This window comes from Telmatherina bonti (genome assembly GCF_933228915.1).
Source record: "Telmatherina bonti genome assembly, chromosome: 2".
Lineage (NCBI taxonomy): Eukaryota > Metazoa > Chordata > Actinopteri > Atheriniformes > Telmatherinidae > Telmatherina > Telmatherina bonti.
This window is the reverse complement of record NC_136620.1, coordinates 13,729,825-13,752,893: the sequence shown is the minus strand read 5'-3', so window position 1 is coordinate 13,752,893 and position 23,069 is coordinate 13,729,825. Positions and strand designations below refer to the sequence as shown.

The 23,069-nt window shown below is 36.7% G+C and overlaps 1 protein-coding gene across 1 annotated transcript in view; it reads right to left on the bottom strand.

The window, feature by feature from the left end:
- Nucleotides 1-10,267: 10,267 nt before the first annotated feature.
- Nucleotides 10,268-23,069, bottom strand: part of ldhd (lactate dehydrogenase D) — a 29,541-nt gene continuing 16,739 nt past the window's right edge. Inside the window, exons 5-11 of the mRNA XM_079255700.1 lie at nucleotides 21,343-21,502; nucleotides 21,065-21,264; nucleotides 17,537-17,665; nucleotides 15,647-15,774; nucleotides 15,144-15,234; nucleotides 12,445-12,556; nucleotides 10,268-11,164 (exon numbers count right to left, since the gene is read on the bottom strand). Coding sequence (XP_079111826.1) covers nucleotides 10,984-11,164; nucleotides 12,445-12,556; nucleotides 15,144-15,234; nucleotides 15,647-15,774; nucleotides 17,537-17,665; nucleotides 21,065-21,264; nucleotides 21,343-21,502 — 1,001 coding nt within the window. The 3' untranslated portion in view covers nucleotides 10,268-10,983. The remainder of the gene's footprint in view (nucleotides 11,165-12,444; nucleotides 12,557-15,143; nucleotides 15,235-15,646; nucleotides 15,775-17,536; nucleotides 17,666-21,064; nucleotides 21,265-21,342; nucleotides 21,503-23,069) is intronic.

Genomic DNA, 23,069 nt, shown 5'->3' with positions numbered 1-23,069 from the left:
TTTACATGGGATTTTATCATATTTTGTTTTCTTGTTTTTTGTAGTGTCCTTTGTTGAATAAGAAGTCAGTTTCACGACATATTCGTGGTCATTACACGTGTTGGACAAGCTTATTTACATGGCACAAACACATGTCCAAAACATTATATATTTAGGCAAACAAGGTTTATGTTATTGTGACTGGCAAACAATTGAGGTCAGTTGTTTTTCTTCATTAAATAATGTTCATTATAGGCTAAAAACAACAACTAAATGCAATGTTGTAACTTTACTGTCACCAATTCAAGCCACATATAATTTAATATTTTTACATCTGCGTTCATATTTAGAACGATTAAAAGTTGAACAGTACAGGCTGCTTTGTTTGCTAAGAAATGTAGTGAATAAAGTAAGGAGATTTGTGTTGATGGATTAGCCTACTTTTTGTTGTCCTCCCGTTAATGGTATAAATCTGATAACATTGTAAATGTCTGGTGTCATTCATTGGGATGAGATCAGGAGTGTGTGCAGCATAAAATGTAAAATTGGTTTAGACAGAAAAATACACACACACACACACACACACATATATACATATATATATATATATATATATATATATATATATATATATATATATATATATATATATATATATATATATATATATATATATATATATATATATATATATATATATAATCAGCAATGATCTGCTTTTCTTCATACTTCCAGTGTACAAAAAACATGTTTCAGACAAAAATAAGAAGAAGTTATACTTCAGTGTCTGGTCATCCTTTTGTTTAAAACCCAATATCCAAGCAGCTGCTGCACTGTCACAGACACAAGTGTGGTCTGATATTAGTTAGCAAAAACCCCTCACACACCATTCTCTGCTGAAAAGCAGGGCCCATTTTGAGTCCATCAATGACTTAATGTAAGGTTCACTTGAAATAATCATGTGTGTTGGAAACTAAAGTAAGATTTTGTGAAGCATTTTATAATTTTTCTTGAAATAATCACATCCCATATTTTTACACATTTACTTAAAATCAAATAAAACTTTATTTATAAAAGCATATTTCGTAGAAGAGCAGTTCAAAGTGATTTACATTTAAAAAAAAAAAAAAAAAAAAAAGAGAGATCTGAGTATATATAAAACCATCACATAAACACGTGATAATACTCTTGTACATATCATCATGCCCACACCCACACAGCACACATGTCCAACCCCATCCTTCTCTGCACGAACACAAACTGAAACTTCAAGTTTCTCTCTCTTTAACTAAAAAAGATCAATATGAAAAATATAATTGTATATAAACATCTAAGGATAAATATCTGGCTTGACGCTGAGGTGAGGAAACAATATCTTGGGAATTCATCCACACCAGAAGCCGTCCCAGCGCAGCAACCATCACCATGGGAACTGCTCTTACAACATATAATATTAATCAAGCTCATAAAAGTTAAGTTTTGATATAGATATATATATATATATATATATATATATATATATATATATATATATATATATATATATATATATATATATATATATATATGTATGTCAATCATGTCAGTAATCTGTCGTTAGATTTTAGCATGGCATTATGTAGGTTGTTGTGGCTTTCCAGATTCCCCTGATGCTCCCATTTGTGAAATGAATACAACTTCTTTTTTTCACACATTAATCAATCAATCCAATGAGCTACAGTGAGTCAATAACAGAATCAGCTTTTTGGAAATGGAGAAAAAAAAATTTTTTTATTGCCACAACCCACATAATCACTTTTGCTGATCATCCCATTAATACATTACATTTTCTTGACAAATGTGGCACCCTTTAATCCATTAAGGCAAAACCCATTAAAAAACATGTAAAAAGTCAATTTTTTTAAAAATATGAAGTCTTAGTCTCTTTAACAAAATGTAAATTTAAAAACTACCTAAAAGTTTTAGAGATTTATTTCCATATAATATGTCAAATGTTTTGGTTTAAACTTCTGCTTTCTGATGTTCATCAGGGGACAGAAATCAAGTATCAGGTTATGTTCAACAGGATTTAGAGCAAACTTTGTACCATAAAGTGATGCCAGATGTCTCAGAAATTGTATGTATCATATATGTCATGCTGGAATGTAATGGGTTAAAAAAAATTAACAATCTCTCTACCAGTAAGATTTGTTGCCAAAAAAAAGTGTTCTTATAACAAATACATAATTTAAAAAAAAAACACATCATTTTTCTTTTACATTTAGCTTTATACGACTCATCTCATTTTATTATTCAAAATCTGATTATTTAAAGTGTTCAACAGACAAAAACTAAATGATAGTTTGAAAAAAATATGTTTATATGATTAAAGTTGGAATAGAACAATATCAGAGGTCTATGAAAATATTTAAGATGATTACTTAACCCACTCTATTACATTATGTATAAAAAACAGTGGATTGTCATAAAACCATTTATTATGTCTATCCATCAGCATGCTTTACTTTTGAAATATTTAATCCATTATAGTTTCGGTGTTTTTATAAATCTAAACTGGATCCATTTTAAACCAATTGTTTATTCTGTGTACTTTTACAGGAAAATATTTGGAATGCATTACTCCTTGAAAAAAAAACTTCAAAATAATTTCAACCCAGTAAATATCTTAGCACAGGTCCTACAAAATAATATAAACTATAATATCTAAACTGCAATTTCTCCAAACCTGTCGTGAAAATCATACATGGAGTCATGCTGTACATTTGTTTATTAAATTGATTAACATTCATTTTGTCCTTATCTAGATTCACTTAAATAAATTGCCAGTAATTATATCATGCCTCCAGTAAACAATTATCTCAATCAGAGCTTAATCACTGAGTTTACACAGCTCAGTTCAAAACAAACAGATTGCAATTTCACAGATGTCATGAAAAAGAAAAAAGCAACAAAATGACATGTGATGAGATGAAACCATCAAAAGTTTCAGATCAGCAAACAGAGCTATTTATTATTTACTTTGTGTCTAATACACCATGCTAAACTAGCAAAACAGTAAAACGTTGAATAAAAACACGAGTTTCAGTTTTGTTTGAGGTAAAGATTCAATACAGAACTTTTACCATTTTCTCAGGGATGCACCTCTAAGCGATGACTAATGCCCCATCCGTCCTGCGTCCTACCTGTACTGTGAGCTCTCTCCAGCCAGTAAAAGTCTGTCTTATCTTTCTTTCTGTCTTGGATAATTAATCATGGTGTGAATTCATGACTGTAGTGTGTTTATGCCAACTGCATGTGCCAGGGTGTATAAAGCAAAACTGTGCTGCAATGTCAAACAACATCCCAGAAGTAAAAGTTGTACATAGTATAGTGTGTTTTCTCTGCTTCAGAATGCTGCTGGGCAGCGACACCTCCAGAAATGTACATATTAGATGTCACTGTGCCATGAAACTCGGAGTTTTATGGACAGACATTTTGTCATGTCTCCTCAGGAATAAAAAAAAAGGAACAAAATGTTGGATTTTCTTCAAAGTTTCAGAAGAAAAAACAACAAATATATTTACATTTGATGAACTTAAAGACACATTATGTAACTTTTCAGCCTTAAAACTCTGCATTTTGGACTCATTTGATGGCACAGTGATGTCCTTTATGTCCATCCTGAGGCTGAGAAACTGTGCTATACAACTTTTTCATCTGGGACACCGCGTCATGTTGCAGAAGAGTTGCATGTATCACATGCTTGCAAACAGCTATAAACATACAGTGACTGATTATCAGAGGAAGAGAGGAAAGAAAGAAAGAAAAGGACAGGGCAAGACATAAGACAAGAGTCAAGAAAAGATGTGCGAGAATCCACAGTACAGGGCGTGTCACTGAAAAAACTGCAAAAGTTCTCTGGTGCATCTTTAAACTACCAAAAACATACAAGAAATAAACAACACAACTGTCAGCAAACTTACACATCAGGCAAAATATTTTTTTTAATGCTTTTCATCACTTTTATACAGTGTTTGGTACTTTTGGATCATAAAACAGATACGAGATTGTTTGAACAATTCAGCTGTGAAAAGTCTTGAACAGAAACTACTGTGGAAAAGTTACAGTTCAAAGGAATTACTGCTTCAGTTTACTCCCCAAGTCATATTAGAACGGCAGACAAGCTGCATGTGCTTCTTCTTCTCCTTTACCCATGATCCTCTGGGGCTTTCCCCTCTGTCAGGCCTTACACCAACCATGGATATTGTTGTCAAGTCATGCACTGAGTTTCCTACCATATGCTAAATTATTGGGATTACTGGCTCACATGTTAGGTTTGGGATTTACTTGGTCTAATCCTGCGTTTGAGTGTGTAATTAGTTAGGTTTTATTCAGTTTGGCTCTTTGTTTCCTCACTTTAACACACAGTCGGTCTCATGCAGTCATCTTGGTCTGTTCTGCCCAATAAGGTAAACTATGGTAAAGTACTTAGTGTCATACAAAAGGTGTTAATCTGTCCTGCTATAATGACAGCAAGCCTATAAATGGTCCACTCTCTGCTACTCACTCGTGTAAACACACTCACACACACACACACACACACACAGACTCACGTAAACCAGACACACAATCAACTCAAGTGGTTCTAAAAATATATGTAATCACACAGGTTAAAACAAAAACACAGCCAGCACAGGAGGGCATCTTTATCGTGGAGTGTTAGGCCGTTTCTCACCAGTGTTTCATTAAAATAAAAACATAATCTTCTATTTATTTAGCTGTAATTGTCTGAAGTCTGAACAGTGTAATTTATCCATAAATGGTTAAAGAATTATTTTAAAAGTATTTGTTTAAATGGTGATTAATATTTCAAGTAGTTGTCCAATAGTTGCTTGAAAAAAATCTAAAATATGATGTAAAATTGTAGATACTTGATGGTAAAAAGATGAAATATTTGTTGAAGTATTTACTATTTAGACTAAAGACAATGCTTGACATATGACTTACAGAAAATATGTCGATAATACTGCAATATATACTGTAATGTGGGTGAGTTTGTAATTAATAGTAACATCAGATGATGCAATGTCCATCATATCTGGAAGCATCTGAGAGATACAGACAGTAATCTTTAGAAATGGGCCACAAAAGCTAAAGATGCAGGAAGGTGCTTGGAACAGATGGTTTTGGTTGGATGTCAGAAGTTTTGAGTCCAGTTGGACTATTTTGTTTTCATCTGTTTCTATCCCACCTTTTTTTTTATTTATTAGGATAAGGAGGCCAAGCTTGCTTAAATTTATCATACATCATGCCTAAACCTACCCAGGTCAGGTTTGGCATAAGGCTATGATTAATGGATAAAGTGAGCCAGTCATAGGCAGAGCAGGATGTGTCTCACTTTACTCACCTCAAGATCTCCTGCCCTACTCAATTTTCCTAAAATAAATAAACAAAAATACTAGGTTTGGACTTTTTTAAGAATAAAGTGAATAGGAAAGTTGTGAATGCAAATATTAGCTTTGAGATTTACAAGCGACCTTAAAATTTCTGCATCCACACCTCTAAGGTCTGGATGTATAAAGATCAATTTTCTCATATTGCATAATACAAATATCCTTTTTATTTTAATGTATGTGAATAAAATAGACAAAAACTGCATTTTTTTTCTTCCTCCTTCACCCTGAAGCTATAATGTGAACACCACATGAATACAACAGTCGTATGTGATGGAAGAGCAAGCTAGAGCCGGGCGGCTTAATCCACATATCAAAGTAGCAATACTGTTTACCAATGGGATTTATCATCTTCATCTAATCTAATCATTTAACTAATTTGCACTCTTGACTTTATTTTTCTCAAACAAGTGTGTGTGGTAAAAGAGAATAACTTTTATTATCTTGTTACATTGTTGATATGATTGTTTGTTTTTGTTTTGTTTACAAACAAAACATCTTGGATTTAAATTTCTCAGTTCTGCCATTCGGTTTCTTTATAATAATGTTTAACTTGACAAAAACTTTTTCATTGTCTAATTATGATCATAATCCTGATCAATAATTAAAGAAAAAAATAATCAAATTAATGTGAAATTTCAAGAAAAAAGTGAAGATATTGGCATCAGTTGGCGAAATTTGCAGTATCGTCCAGCGCCAGAGCGTACCCAGCTGTCCAAACCTGCCATTGAGGAAAATAAATTCTTATTTAAAATCTAAAAAAAAATGATCATTTTGGATGTTAAATATCACAATGATGACTGCATTTTGGAAAAAACAATAATAAATGTCTGATGCCATAAATTCTGAAAAACAAGCTTTTTAAAAAGCTGAATGAAATACCGGGGTCTATTAGCTGAACATATATTTCACATACTTTGCATTTTACCAGCTTATTAAGCCATTGCACAATTATAGTGCACAGAGTTGGATATATCCCACGCTTTTGTTTGCGTTTCTGGTTCAATTAGATTTAGTCAATTAACACGTTTATTGTGATGCCATCATTTTCTAAACCTAGAAGGAAAATGTCTTCAAATACTTTTCAATTTGAAGGGAAACAATAATACTAAACTAAATCCAAAGGTTTAAGCTTGCTGTGGGGGGTTGTGTCAGAGGCTGTGACCACCAACCACTTGGAGGTTGTTCTACAAAGCTGCTTAGGTTTAAGAGCACTTTTTAAAGTGTGCTTTTTTGTCTGAATGGTTAAATGTCTGCTCTGAATTGTTATGGTGGTAAAGGTTTTGTGTCATGTAGGTGAACTGCTCTCTCCAGAGGGTGTGCCATCATTAAGACACAAGCCAGTCCAGACTGGGGATGATCTCTCTGCAAACACTGGTGTGTCAAAGACCAGTTTCTCTCAGTAAACTTAGAAAATAATCCAGATGCTAAAGTAAACAAATAACAGCATAAAACAATGGGATTCATTCAGTAACCTTTCAAATTTGTTCTTAAATTCTACAATTTATTGAGACATTCACCAAAGTCTTGAACATTCAGGAATACTCTACGGACCAACACGTCGTTTTCTGCTCCTCTGCTCATTGAAATACAGCAATGTAACGACAGTAAAGGTTTTGTCAGATTTTTTAATAACATTTAGTAAAGTAGAAAGTGTTTTGTTAATTAATATGGATAGTCCAAATTGATCATTTCTCTAAAAAGGGAAAATTAAACTATTTTTCATCATTTCATTCATTCATTTCATATTAAATTTCCCTTTGGGGATTTAGATTGAATTTCCCTTTGGGGATTAATAAAGTATTTTTCATTTCATTTTATTCACGAACAAGTTACAGTCAAGAAGGATTTGATTTTGTTCCTGGTTTTCTTAACACCATAAGAGCAACAGGCAGCACACAAACCTGATCCGTTCCCTCCACCACAACGTCGCCTTACAAATGTCCAAAGTCACCTGTGACTCCCAGATCCACCTGCTGAAGTTTAATAACTGCAATTTACCGTAATAGTGGGCTTTTATTCTAACAATTAGTTTTATTAACAAATGAAGTTTATTGCCTGGCCTCTTGGTTAACAATACCCATCAGACTCACCTGGAGCAGGGATCCCCAAGCCCCAGCATCCTGCAGGTTTTCCAAGTGTTACTGCTGGAAAACACCAGACTCAGGAACAGACAAGCTCTGCACATGTCTGCTAGATACACATTGATTTAAATCAGGTGTGTTGCAGCAGGGACACTTGGAAAACCTGCAGGACATTGGTCATCGAAGACCAATGTCCTGATTCTTTAGTTGCACCGTTCACTCCACAGGTCAATCATACCTCAGATGATCCCACAGCAGGTGGAAATGTTCTTCACAAACAGTGGAAGGTTCAGGAGGCTACATAATGAAAATGTACTTATTTACTCGCCTTCAGCCCTGACACTGCAAAGATGTGCGTCCTGACATGCTTACGGACCAGACTGCAGACTGCAGTCCAAGTTGAAGAGAAACTAATGACCCGTTTGTATATAAAGCAACTTTTATACTGTTTGAAGCTCAACACGGGATTACTTATAATCAAGTAACAACTAGAAAACATGGAAATTAGGCTTCAAGGAACATCATCATTGTTTTTTTTGTTTTCATTTTTCCTTTTGTCACCATGTTTGCTATTTTTACTTGTCTGTATGTGTCCATTTCCAGAAATCTTGACTTTTTACGGTCTATTCTTTTTTTTCCTTTGTAGTATGCACCTATGCAAAGTAGTGCCAGCTGCTCCATCCTTTTAACTTGCCAGGGATTGGTATTCTGCTATTTAAGAGAAAAGATACAAACAGTTCTGCGGTTCATGAATCTGATAGCGGTTTTGTAAGAAATTTCTCAACTAAAACAAATTTAAGAAAACTTGTAAGAAGATATTGCTGATTGAGGTCAAAGAAGCCCAAACATTCATAGTCAAGAGAAGTCAAACCCCGGCTGCCTGAGTGAAAGTCCGGCTGATCACCTGAGACAAGTTACAACTTTGGACTATGTTGTGGTAAATAATAGTCTGCTGAGTCTAACCAGTGACAGAAAATCATGCCAACCAGTAATATTTATGGGCATGATGAGAACTGATGATGGCCAATTATTTTAATTGAAGGTATTTAATTCAGGGGAATGTACGACATGTAAAATATTTAGTACAGTCACAACAAAACACCACAAAGTCATCGATCATGGACTTTTCATTCTGCTTCCTTATGACCAGTTACTTCCAGTTTCAACCTGTTTTTTTCTGAATTTAATTGTTCCTTTTCCTTGTCACGCCTGGTTTCCTTTGTTTGTTTTACCTGCTGCGTGTTCTGTCATTAGTTCATGTAGACTCCTGGTTTTCAGCTATGTGTTTTTGTGGATGTAATTCATGTTGTTTCCTTTTTAATTTGCATTTGTGTTCCCAGTTGTTTTCCTTTAACTCTCAGTTTAATTAATTAAAAGCCTCAGAGAGAAAATTTGGATGCAAAATTAATAAAATATCTGGCTGTCTCCATCATCCAGGAAATCTGCAGCTGAGACATTCTCATTAGAGTAATTTGTTCATTTATTGTGGTCAGTTTCTCTTCTTTTGTTGTTTTTAACAGTGGTCATGGTTCACTCTTTTCTTTGTTGTGGGATCTGTTTTTGCATCTTTTCCATCTGATTCATGTCCGCTTCTGTTATTGTGTTTGTCTTTGTAGTTGTCTTTACTTTTAAATTTTCTCTTTCTGTCCTTTTCTGCTTATTCTCTTCACTATGAAATACTCTGTTGCTGATTCATGTCAGTTTCAGACAGCTGAGTCTAGCTCAGTGATGACCTTTTGTTTTTATACCTCTGTGGCCATTTTCATCACTTTATGGTCATTTTGTGCATATCTGTTAATGTTGTTTTTCTCTAATCATTTGTGTATGTGTTTAAGGTCGGGTTGTTGTTATTTGGGATAATTATTTTACCACTGACATAATGTTGAAAGGTGATGTGGTCATTATGCAGTTGTTTATGCCACATTATGGTCATTTTGTAGAGCTGTAAATCTACTCTATGTGCTTATTATCTTTTATACGAATCAATAATAAAAAATTAACAGTTTAGAAACTAAAATACAAGCGAGTTAAAACATTACAGAAGGAACTGATTGTAGTTTAGAAGCTGGGTGTTTTGAGATCAGTTTACAGCTGTGTGCTGGAGCATTAGAAACGAACCACTGAGGCAGAACTAAAGCATCCTGTTCATCTTCTAATGTGATTCGCATGATTGAAGTTTTCTGTCAAGCACGCGCCACTGCCTCCACGTGGAGGAGCGCAGTACTGCATCATCACGGCCACATGTCAAGACTGGATTCAGCTTTGAAGTCTGGATAGGAGTTTGGATCAAACCAGTTCCTCCAGTTTAATGGCAGTGGGATTTAGACCCGGGACCTGCCTGTCAGTTTATTTTAGCACCCCTCTTCATATTTAGTTCAGTGTTTTACCAATAAAAGGAGGTCAAGTGGAACTTTTATTTAGCTTTTGATTTTAGTTCCTTCCTCAACTGAATACAAATGATGTTGATTGTGGCTGAAATAGTAGAACCTGATGGTTAAATCTGCCTCTAAATCTGCATGTCGGCTGCAGCGCCCCCTGGTGTGTGGAGGCCAGCACCTACAACTTGTTTACAAGTTACAAATAATCCAACTTGAAAGTAAATACAGGTCACAGATTAATAAACCTCTTATAAACTGTGGTTGTGTAACATCTAAAATGTTAGTGTTTTTCATACTTTATTCAAATAAAACCTACAAACCTCCACATATTAGTTTGTCTTTCTCAAGAAAGTGGGGTTTTGGGAGTCTGTAGTTTAAAAAAGTCCACAAACCTGTTTCTTGAAGAGTGGTAGCCTTCCCTTAAGAACATTAGAAAAGGAAATTAAATGAATCTGGATTTAACAAGAATGTTTCTTAATAACAGAATAGTCAGATTAGTGGAAAAACTCTGTTTTATGTTAAAAAACAGACAAGAAAAGTAGGTGTTTATTGTTTCATCGATTCACACTGACAAAAACAATCTCATTTTAGTAAACTGGACACTGATCTTAATCCCAATTTGTTCTGTTGTGTCTTCATTCATTCATTATCCTAACCGCTTAATCCAATGAAGGGTCGCGGGGAAGCTGGAGTCTATCCCAGCAGTCTTTGGGCGAAAGACAGGGTGCACCCTGGACAACTTGCCAGTCCATCGCAGGGCCTGTTGTGTCTTATGAGACTAAAATATTTATTTAAAAACCATATAATAAAATGAAAGATTCCTAAATATGAATATGTTTTAAGTCATGATTCCTGGATGTGTTTAACATTAATAAATATCTTAACAGTTTATTTCAGTCACCTTTTGTTACGGTTTTATGGTTTTCACTAAAAGCAGCAAATTAATTTCCTAAATGAAAATCTGACATTCATCAAAAACCCCACAGATTTTAGCTTCATTTTAACACAACATTCATTGTTTTGGTGGTTTAAGAGCAATTATTAATGCAACAGATTTTAAATTCCACACTGATGTACAGCTCTTGTCACGCTATTATCTACAGACACAGTTTACAACTCTCCCTGCTGCAGGATTTTCTCTGGGTTCATCAATTTCTTTGGGTCAAGGGCATCCTTAAGACTCTGCATGACCTGCATGGCCAGAGGTCCCATCTCCTCACAGAGCAGTCTTCTCTTTCCTAAACCGATTCCATGTTCTCCAGTGCATGTACCATCCATGGCCAGCGCTCGTCTGCAAGGGAATAAACAAGGCTGTTGCTTTGCATGTTCAAACCTGAAAACTGTACACACAATCATTCAAATAAAAATAGATATATACAGTCAAACTTAACCTCTTTTTACCTGATTCAACTTAATGTATCTGTATTCTACTACATGAAATCCCAATCAGATTTCATATATAACATATACACTTGAAGACATCTGTTAGATTATAGAATAAATACAGCAACCCGTATATGAACACATTTATCACCAACTTGGGACTTGAAAATAATTTCTCAGACAGGAACAACAAACATTTTGAGCGATAAACCTGCAACATTTTCAGCACTGCTGTGGCTTTCTCCATCTAATCCTCTGATATTACCCTGTGGGGTCCTCAGACTGACCCCTAAGCAGATGGCAGCTCTTTAAAGTTTTACAAAACCAATTTAGAGAAGATTGTGTTGGCAGCGGACAAAAATAATCATCTATGGACAAACAACCTGAGCTTCTCTAAAACCACAATCTTAAATGTTTGGCCCTCTGGAGTAAACAAACTGGGAGAGATGGGGGTGGGTATTGATTATGTATGGATTGAAAAAAAGAGTTTATTTAGTCGACTTATTGTTTATCATTGTTATCAATAACTATTTTTAATACATGAAGACAAAAATTGTATCGTCAACCAAGAGCTGTGAGACACAAAATATTTGGCAAAGATTAGATCCAATCACAGCTAATTGAGTTGTGTACAAAGCCTGATCCGATCAGAACAAGGAAGGCCTGTAGTTGACTGACTGGGAAAATGGTCCAATTGGCTCTGATGGATTTCTATGGAACTCGTGTGGCATCCATGCAAAACTAAGCATGCTCCAGTTGACATTATATCATCAGCAAGTTGTGCTTTTATAAGACTGCCAGCTCAAAGATGCAGTTAATCTGATCAGGATTACGGGCCAGTTGACTGGCATATTTTATGAAATGTCAAAGGTTTTGGGATTTCTCATTCAAGTCACAGTTACAGAAGACATTAGACAACCACAGTGGGAAACCAAGTGCCATTTATAATCTTGACTCACACAGTTAAGAATAATAAATGTAAGTAAAAGATGGTTTAGTCATGAGACTTTGAATGAAACTGAATCAAGATTTACTGTCAAAATGAATATCAGTCAAAGACAGATTGATGAAGACACACATATTGATCAGCATCAGGTACATACACTGTTCATGTGATATCCAAGGACTGAGCAGTAAACATGTTAACTGAGAGTTTATAAACTCCTGACTGGAGAAGTTAGACATTACCTGGCCAGCCTCTCCGTGAACAAGTGGACCCTGTGCAGCTCGTCTGGGTCATTTGGATCCACGACCATCAGACAGTGGAAGTTGCCATCGCCCACGTGACCTGCAATGGGACCTAAAGACAGAATACACTCGAGCTTTTTACATCTTACTTTTACTTCATTTTTCTTTTTGTTAGAGTTGAAGTGCTTCTGCTGTCTTTTGTTGCTTTTTGTTGTTTTTTTTTGAGACACTTAAAACAAAATAAAGTTTACAAAAGATAGAATTAAACAAATTTTCCTTCTGCACCTGAAGAGCAAGAATGAAATGAAGCCGTCTCACCTGCTCCGGGTCAAGACTGCACTGTAAACTGAGATGGGATTAACTACTGTTTATGTGTTGTGAGTCCCAACACTCAAGAAATATGTTTATTACAAGCAGGAAGGATAATCACATCAAGCTCAGATCCCAAACTAACCAGCAATTTTTCTTTCTTGTTAGTGACCTCCAGGTTTCTGCAGTTTATGTGGTAGCCTCAAGAGCAACCTTCTGATGACACTATGCAACCCCGTTTGTTCAATTACCCGAACCCCAAACCAAACCACAGCAACTTTATTTATGAAGCACTGTGAAACGTCCTCAGCTGAAACAAATTTTGCTGTACACAATTCCCTAAGTTCACTTATCAAATGTCTTTGATTATGTGGACACAGTGCCAGCAGATGTCAGGTTAAGGGTTACTCTACACACCGATATTGATTTTCACATCAACCATTTGAAGTGTTTACTTAAAGGGATCCTATTATGGTATTTTAAGTTTTCTGCGCTTTCTACAGTGTTACAGTGTTGAATCCTCATCAGACATGTGAATAACACTGTTTTTTATCACCTAAACGCATGTTTGAGTTTGAGCACTCTCTCCATTCGGTTTCCATGGCGACAAAAAATGCGTCGTTTTAGAGAGTTTTTTTCTACTTGGAAATCCTTGTGACGTCCCGGGGATAAGGTTCGGTGATTGGTTACCTTCTACTGGTTAACAAGGGCATGTACAAATACATCAGGCGGGTGGAAAATGTTGAATAAAGTTATTTCCAACGATGGCTGGTGAGTTTACCAAAGAGAGACATCCTGCTGCATTCGTTGCTGTGGGTTGCTGTTTTCCACTTCGTTTTCAGGGTCTGATTCAGGTTCCAACATGTAGGGCTGTATGCTATGTGTTGACATTGTATTTTGTTTTTTTTTTATTTAGTTCATATGAGCCTAATCCTTCTGTTTATGAGACGTTACAATGACGGCAAAAGCAGTTGCGGTGCGCACTCCCGATGTAGTGCAGTGGCAGCTGACCAATCAGTGGCAACTTACATCTGGCGGGAGGCGGGGCTTAATGCGGAAGAGTCTCAATCCACTCGTTTTGCCCACAGGCTGATCTTACAGCCTATGGAGAGGGTTGGTCTAAAGTAAATAAAGCGATTTGTGACAATAACTCGATCAATCCCAGCCCTTCTGGTCTCAGAAATAAAAATAAATTAGCCTGAAATGCACATAATAGTTCCACTTTAAAGATTACCCTACAAGTCAAAAGTTTGGACACACTTTACTGGAAAGTGCATCCAAACTTATCAAATCAGATCTAATTTTATTTGTATACCACCATTCATGCATTAAGCAGTGTGTCACATTTTAATAACAACAAAGAAGAGTTTAAAAAAGCATCTAAACACACCTGATCATTCACACATTCACACACACACACACACACACCCCATCTCCTATATCACAACTCTAAAAGCACATAATCTGTCTCCTTAACCAACCTGTAATCGAAATAAAAAATAAATAGATAAATAAATAAATGAAATCCCCATAGCCCTGCAATTATTGGGCCAAAGGTAGGGTACACCCTAGACCGGTCGTCAGTCTATCACAGAGCCAACACAGAGAGATTAAATGGATTAATATCAGATGAAAATGAATAGGTTTGAAAAAATAGAATAATAATAATAATAATAACAGTAATGTAGGAGCCATATTATAAGTCATAAATGTCTGCAAATATGTTAATGTGTGCATGCTTGATTGGCACTTGGGTGGAGGGTGTGTCACTTTGGGTGTGAATGCACACGTTAGAAATAGTTGCACTCACCTGAGCGCATCGCTTGGCTGTAAGGATGCAGAAGTGGGGTGAGCTCGGTAGTGAACTTTTTGTTGACCACAATTAGATGCTTTTGTATAGTGGCCTACTCTGCGTATTGCTTGTTCTCTGTAATTTATTTAAAGTAACGATTAAAATAAACAAACGCAAGAAGGAGAATATACATCTTAGTGCGCGTCATCAATATCTCCCGTGTTTAGCCTGCAGCGGCTGAAGTAGATAATGGCGTTGGACAGTTAGCTGCAACAAGTAATATTTACATTCAGTAAAAACCAGATAAGATGATCTAACGTGCATCTAAATGGTGATGTACGTTGTCTGTCGTAAGACTTGTCTTTATACATTTTTTCTTTTTTTTTCTCCCAGTTGTACCAAAAATTAGCTAAACTGAATAAAAGTTTGCATACTGTGTTGTACATTTCAATGTAAATGTGTAGAAATATTCACTATTTTAAACTGCATGATAAGCAAAGGCTTTAAGAGGTTGTTGAGAGCTGTAAAAGATTCACATGAATGTACCACTAGTGCTACCAGAAAATAAGGCAATATTTTCTTCTGCCCCCAAGCATACCTGTTAGCCTGTTCTCAATCAGGTCCTCCTTAGTCTCTACGATGATCTGAGGTAATCGAGACAGAGGGACGCACACATCTGTGGAGTAAGCCTACACACAAACACCAACACAAAAGGAAGATACGGTCAGAGTACTAGAATGGCATCAAGTGCCTGTCTTTTGCAATCTTGAGGACTAAAAGCCTTTTAAAAGTGAGACGCTGAAGTACTTCAGAGTGGTGACGGCGTTAAGTGTTGCAGGATTATTTCACCTATAATGATGCTCAGTTCCACACAGCAGTAGTAAAATTATAACACACTGTTGGTGCAGCAGTGTTTTCATTCCTTTGAACGTTTAAACGAGTTTGGAGGAAATATTGCTTTGTGGATGCTTGGATCTTTGAATTTTTTTCACTTGTAGTTCATTTCCCTCTGTGAACTTTGTGTACCCTGTATCAGTCCTTTCATGTCAAAGAACTTCTAAAGAAAATCTGCAATCCACGTTTTGAGGTTCTCCTGTTTACCTTGCAGCCTGGTCTGAGAGCCTGTGCAGCGTACCAGGCGTCATGACGAGCTTTCCACAAGCGGTTGCGTGTTTCTGCATCTCGAGCCCACTGAAAGTCCGAACCTTCATTACTCTGAGTGATTTCCTCTGTAGACACACAAACCAGATGCAACACTGCTTGAGGTTTTCATAAAAAAATGCTCCATCATGGGAGTTATGAAAATGATCAACTAAAAGGGAGAATAGAATAGAAAATTGAATTGCATATTTGGGCAACAAAGAATTTTTGTGGGCAACAGATTTATAAATTAAGGAACAAACGTTCCTCCTGTCCAAACACAGTGCAAATATACAACTGATTTTAGGAAAATCACTAACCATATTATTATAGCTGATAAGATCAGGATGTCTTTTCAACCTTAAAGGGGAAAAAAAATCATCTTCCATTGACTGGATATAGAGATGGACATAGCCTCTGTGACATCACCCGTAGGTTTCTGAAGAGCTGAATTGAAGCTTGGTGGGTGGTTCCTACCATCGCCATGTTGGCAGGGGCATGTGTGTTGTCTCGCCCGGAAAATATAAATATGGGCAAAGAGGTGGAGCTGAGAGGGGGGCTGTGAGCGTCATGGTGGATGATTGACATCGAGTAAACTCCGAGCTGCCTGTAGCTAAGAGCTAACCGAACTAACCCGGAGATAACCAGCTAACGGAGGTAAGCGGGCTAAAGCTAAGTCATGGTGCTAACCGTCTTAAAATCGTGGTTGTTATACGTTCTTCTTACTTGAAGCAGAAGATCGGGTACCTGTCAATAAAAAGGACACACCCCTAAATATGCCGAACTTCCAGATTAAATTACTTTTAAACGGGCAAGTTAAAAAAAAATTCTTTCCCCCCCACAGTTGTCATGAAGGTAAACCTGACCTATAAACTGAAAATGGACTTCTGAACCAGGCTGTAAACATGTTTATTTCTGCCGTGAAGTTGGTCTTTTTAACATGGTAATCTATGGGGATTTGCTCTGTTTTTCCACCAACCCCTAGCGGATGCAGGGTGTACTCCAGTTTTATGCACTTCCACATAGGCTTCACATTCAAACGCTGGAGGCTGCCACTTGGGAATGCCCCAGTTGCTCTTTGTTCCATGCAGTTCTCTGGTTTCCTGCTATTATGAGCTAAAATTTTTCAGTGACAGCGTCTAGTTTGTAACTGTTGTTGCTGTCTCTTTTGTTCTGCGATGTAACCCAAAATTCCGCATAAGTCAGACTTTTATCCTTAAATACGCCATATTGCCCCCTTGATCACTAAATAAATATCTAAATGCTCGTATTATGCATCATATTAAGAAAAACAGTACAGGCAATTACAATACGCACTGATGCGTTGTGTCAGCCTCCATGTCACGCGTTGTAAGAGCTTATGTGGACCCTTATAACTTCGTAAGCTGCTCAATTTTTTTTATTCACCTTTATTTAATGAGCGTTATGAAGTCAAAATGACGTAAGTCAAGAACCGAGTAACCCGAGGACAGCTTGTATTTAGCTGTAAGGTACTAGAAACCGAAGGTGTTCTACATTAACCAATAACTGCAGGTTGTCTCATCTTCAGTAATTTATGCCTTCAGTGGAGATTAAAACACGTTTTTCAAAAGGTCAGATTCAGTGATGCGTGCACACAATCTCGTCTGCAACACACACACATACATTGTACTATGGCCAGAAAAATAATCGTCCAAAACCTCGGTCAGAGACTGTTGAATTTTATGATTTCAGATTTTAAAACCTGCAGACAAACAGACCTTATCATGAACTTTTATTAGTCTTTGTTGTCTGGATTTTCTTCAAGAACATTGACCTTTAACATAACACACACATAAAAAAGTCAACACTGTTGTCTGAACACACACATACCGGTTGTGTTAACTTGTTCTTCAAGGCTTCGTTCTGACCCATGGAACTCCAGGAACAGCGTTGGGGTCACAGGGTAGGACAAAGAGCTGAACCTGTTGCACGCATCTATCATGACGTCATCTAGAAACTCTGTATAGCAAACATACACACACGGGGAAAAGAGAGGGAGAAGGTTAAGTGTGATCCGTCTAAATAGGTCATTCTTTTGCTTCATAGCTGTCGTATTTTTTTCCCTCAGTTGTTTTGATTGGATATTGACTTATTTACAAAGCCAACTTCCCAATATATCCCTCCCTAATGGATTCTGTTATCTCCCACTACAGGAATCTATTTTCTAAAAGGAATCAATAAAGTTTAATCTCTTGCTTGTTGGTTCGGCTTTCTCCTTCAGTTTTCCTTTTGCCAGCTTCATCTTTCATCATGACCCATATTAATAGATCTCATACTGGGCTCGATTCATGAGGAAGACAATGATTTATAGTTTGTTGTCGGGGTATTAACCTTACAAAACAACTCAAGATGGCAGCTGCCAGTTCCAGGTTTTTGATCAAAAGTTACTACTTAAACCAAAGAAAATACAAATCTTAGACAGACAAACAGACAGACAGATAATAGCTCATCTATGATGACTGAAGTAAATCACATTTTCAATGACCACTATTACACATCCATGGACAGCGATGTCATTAACAACCCTTGTTGCCAATTCTTCAGTAAGAAAAGTAGATATTAGCTGTCCTGAAAGTCGCTAAATGGCGTCATCACTTAATATGCATGTAGTTGTAACAGATGACATCTGGCATGTAGGACAGGCAACATTGACAATTTGAGACCACAAATATCTTTAAAACATAACAACTTTAAGTGTCTCTATTATACACATTTCAGTCTAATTTGTTTTAATATGCAAGTCGAGAGGGGCAAGAAATAATCAAGCATTTTTCACAAATGCCTTCATTTATTTTGTATTGGTCCTCTCAGATCAGCCTCTGCCAGAAACAAGCAAACAGAGAAAGCTCCGCCCCATGTCCTGCCTGCATCTGATTGGTCAGCTTTCAGGAGTACTTACACTGAGCACTGAAGGCGGGTGTGACTTTCTTCTCGTGAACGTGCACAACCAATAGAAGATGACCAGTCACTGAGTCCCTACCCCGGGACATCACTAAAATTTCTAAGTAGAAAAAACTCTCTAAAACTAATCATTTCTATCGCCATGGAAACCGAACATAGAGAATGCTGGAAAACTCAAACATGCGTTTAGGTGATAAAAAAAAAAAAAGGCGCTTCTCGTACGTCTGATGAGTACTCAACATTATAACAACACTCAGAAAGCTCAGGAAACTAGAAATAGCATAATAGAGCCCTGTTAAGTCAATATTTTGTGTTTTTTTTATTTTTGTTTTTTTTTATTATTATTTATTATTATTAAATTATTAACAGTTTTGTGTAGTTTGGTTTTTAATTAGAAGTCTACAACTCATTAGAATACTTCTAACTTTTTTAATCTTCTTCAGTAAACATTAATATCTGACAGTAAGCCAGGACAGGATCAGCCAGTAGCAGCTTTGGTCTGGTCAAGGAGAAGAGCACTATATGAGACTGTTTTGTGCCATTATGACTTGTTTTTTTTAATTTTTTCTGACATGCATTTTATTTGTATTACTGTAGCTGCTGCTTCATTTTTATTTTTTTTAAAAAATAATTTCTTAAATGATTTTCATCACAATGAACTGAGGAACATCCGAATAAAACAGTGATTGTGGATTAAATTTGTATTAATAGTGTCTTTAGAATAAACACAAAGTGCTGAAACAAGATTATGTTTCAGCACATGTTCTCGGATAATGTTGGTAATTAGCTTCTCTAAGGCAATGAGAAAAGCAAAATGCCTCAGTTAGATAAAGTTTCACAGGACATAAGATTTCCATAATTCGTATTTTCACAAACAGAATAAAAATTTTACTAATCAGAAAATGTTCAAATGAATCCAGATATTCTCTGTGATAATTCGGTCCAGGTTTGGATATTCTGAATATTGCAGTTCTTGTTCAGGACCTGGTCTGATGTGGTTTTAAATGCAAAATAAACATTTTTAAAAAATTAGCCTAATTTGCATTTTCACAAATATTCGATTCACAAATAATTTCTGACACCTTTATTCTGTTTTAATGGATCTACATGTTGTGCAGAATATTTCAGTAAAGATTTGTAGTTTTACATCAGCAGCTGGTCTAATAGGCCTTTACACAAATGGGAAATTTCAGTGTTTATTTACATGTGTCAACCACATGTAGAGAAGTGTCATGCATGGAAACATGCATGACACTTCGATCCCACTTCGATCCCCAGTTCAGAAATCCCATCGCCACCCCTGCTCACATCTCTCTTTAAAGTAGTTTCTGCCGTTTCTATATGAAGGCTACTTTCCAGAAGTGAAACCAGGGAATTTAGCATGTAATCATGTGTTTTCTATTGAGATGTAATCAAGTGGGAAGATAAATCTAAATGAGTATTAGGTTTTCGATTGGATTTCATTTTTATCTCATTCTGTCATCTGAACTTGGGGTGAAGAAAACCCTCAGACATCATAAATAAGGACGATTAGGTGGTTTTTGTCCTAATTGTTTTCATTGGGAGAACCGGTGGTCCACCAGTGTGACAATTATCATCCCAAAATGAGCCTTGCTTGCCAGACTGAGGTCCACATCAGGTCCGCTCAAAAATCAGCAGCCATAACTTTCCTGCTAGACTTCTGATTCTTAAAATTCTAGCTGTGCGGCTTTGCTAATGTCCCAAATAAGAAGGCAGGAGTGTTGAGAGTTGGTTCCCGTTTGCATTGTTTACATAGCAAGTCTAGTTCATTATTCTCTCATGGAAATATGCCCAATTCAGATTTTCCTTTATTCTTCTCAGTCATGTTGCGCTCGTGTTCGCCAGTCCAAGACTTTATAGGATAAAAGAAGATGGTTTGAAGCTAAATGGAGTTCTTAACCCCCTGAAATTATTTGATTTAATTGAAGAGATCAGTACAGTCAGATGACTTTTTTCACTGCCGTCTTTCAGCTGATTGCTGGCAGTGACGTCATATTCTGGGATAGAAATCTGACAACGCAGATTGTGTTCAAGATTATATTTTTATTTATTACACATTTAATTCCTTCAGTGCACTTAGTGGATAAAAAAAACTGATCTGAAAGTTAGAAACTGGATGGGGATATTCTTCTGGGTGGCTCAGCAAGCAGCATGCAAATTGTGTAAATCCTTTACTTGTGAATTTATCTAAACATGTAGATGATGAGGTGTTAAAACCCACCCAGGTACTGGAGCCTGACCAACATTTTACTAAGGCTGGTAAAGTCTATATTTGGTGCTCGCTCTCACTACACTCAAATCTCATTCTAAGACAAACAAAGCACACTGGGGCTTGTCACATCAGTTATTTTTGACAGATCTATATTAGGAGAATATAATTGAATCACCAACTCCTCACTAATCCACAGTTATCAAAATTCCTCGCTCCTTCCTTACCGATGCGAGCGATGGGGACTCCAGCCTGCAGAATCTGCACAGTGCTATCTACAGCAGCCTGGACGGAGGGAAAAGAGCAGACAGCAGAAACCATGGCCTCTGGGATGCCATAAAGACGTAGCGTTGTCTTTGTGATGATGCCCAAGGTGCCTTCTGAACCCACAAATAGATTTGTCAGGTTGTAGCCTGCTGAAGTCTTCCTGGAGACAGATATAAAAACATGACTGTGAAGTCACACAGAGGAAAAGCAAAGTATGTTTTAGACAGCTGATGCATACCTGGGACGTCGGCCTTTCCCAGCAGTGTGAATGATGGTGCCATCAGCCAACACAACCTCCAAGTTCATAACATTTTCCCTCATAGTCCCATAACGGACTGCATTCGTACCAGATGCACTAGTGGCAGCCATACCACACAGAGATGCATCAGCTCCAGGATCTAGGTCAAACACATTATTTGGACAAATTATGTGGAGTTTTGTTTCTTTTAAAATTTAACAAGTTGAATGACAAATTAAAATAAAATTTGTCCCAAAGAAAACTATGTTCTAATTGGTTCTGTGCCTGATTAAACAAGCACACAGTCATGATATGGAGCAGAGGTGCCCAGCTCCGGTCTTCGAGGGCCACAATCCTGGAGGTTTTCCATGTATTCTGCTCCAACACACCTGACTCAGACTAATGACTCATTGTGCAGAACTTCATTGGCTGTTGGATCCATTTACTGAAAGCCAGTTGTGTTGGAACAGGGATACACTGAAAACCTGCATGACAGCAGCCCTCGAGGACCGTATTTGGGCACCTCTTTTGTAGAGTTTTTGTGTGGTCTTTAGTTCTGGTTTCCTGTTTTATTTAGTAGGTCGTCCCATGTGTATTTAGAGTTCAGAACTTTTTGGTTTAGCTTCACCTTCCTGTTCTTTAGTTAACCTGGTTTCATTTAGTTTATTCAATCCACCTGTGTCTTGTGTTTTCTGTGTATTTATACTACCTGGTTTCAATCTTCATTTGATGGTTCACTGTCGTCCTTTAGTTTATTAAATTTAGAATCTCATGATTCTACCTGCCTCATACTGGTGCCTCTTGCTTCCTGCCTGCGTTTGGGTCCTCATCTTCATCACTCCATGACACATCATATAACCATACTTGTTGGACATTGTTTTCTTGAGAGGTAAGATAGATCAGTTGGTTGACCAGGTGCTGACTGTGTCAAGGTTTGTCAAATTTGAGCCCTGATCGGGAAGGTATTTCATGCCACTGCTCTTAATTAACAAACTAAATAAATAGCGGAAAAAAAATCCCCCGAAAACAAAAAGTAGTTTTGTCTTCTTTTGCTTAAACACAGATTTTGAAACCTGCCTTTACATCTGCTTTAATATGACAGAACATCACTATGAAATAATGAAAAACTAAAAGTAGAGGAAATCATCCAGCACAAGGGTTAATGCACAATTCACCAGTGTGGAAGGAAAAGCTTGATAAAAGTGTTCACCCATTTATTTCTAATTTAATCAATTATAACCAAGTGAGTTGATTTATTGTTCAAACTCATATCCTAATTCATTTTAACACGCAAACTAGAGTGCTGACATTTCTAAGCCAGCTGACTCAAAAAACACAAGGATTTTCAGAGTGTGAAGACATCTGATGTGGCAGCTAATCCTCCAGAGCACTTAAGATGAGCGAATCTAAATGGCAGATAAAAACTGCTCCTTGTGTTTTTTTCTGCTGACCTGTGTGCTGTTTTTCTTTCTATCTTTATTAATGGTGGAATCTCCTGATCCAACTAGTGTTGAAAGACAAAAATTTACACTCCATCAGATGGCCTCAATCTCCACTCACATATGCTTAAAAATAAAAGAATAATTTCTGCCATACTTGTTGTTTCATGTCCCACATCCTTTACATTCACTCAGATGCCATGCAAGGAATTAGTTGTATAAAGTAGAAGTAGAAAGTAAAAGCCTTGGTAACTAGTTGGAAAGTCTCTTGCCAACCAGTCACTAAAC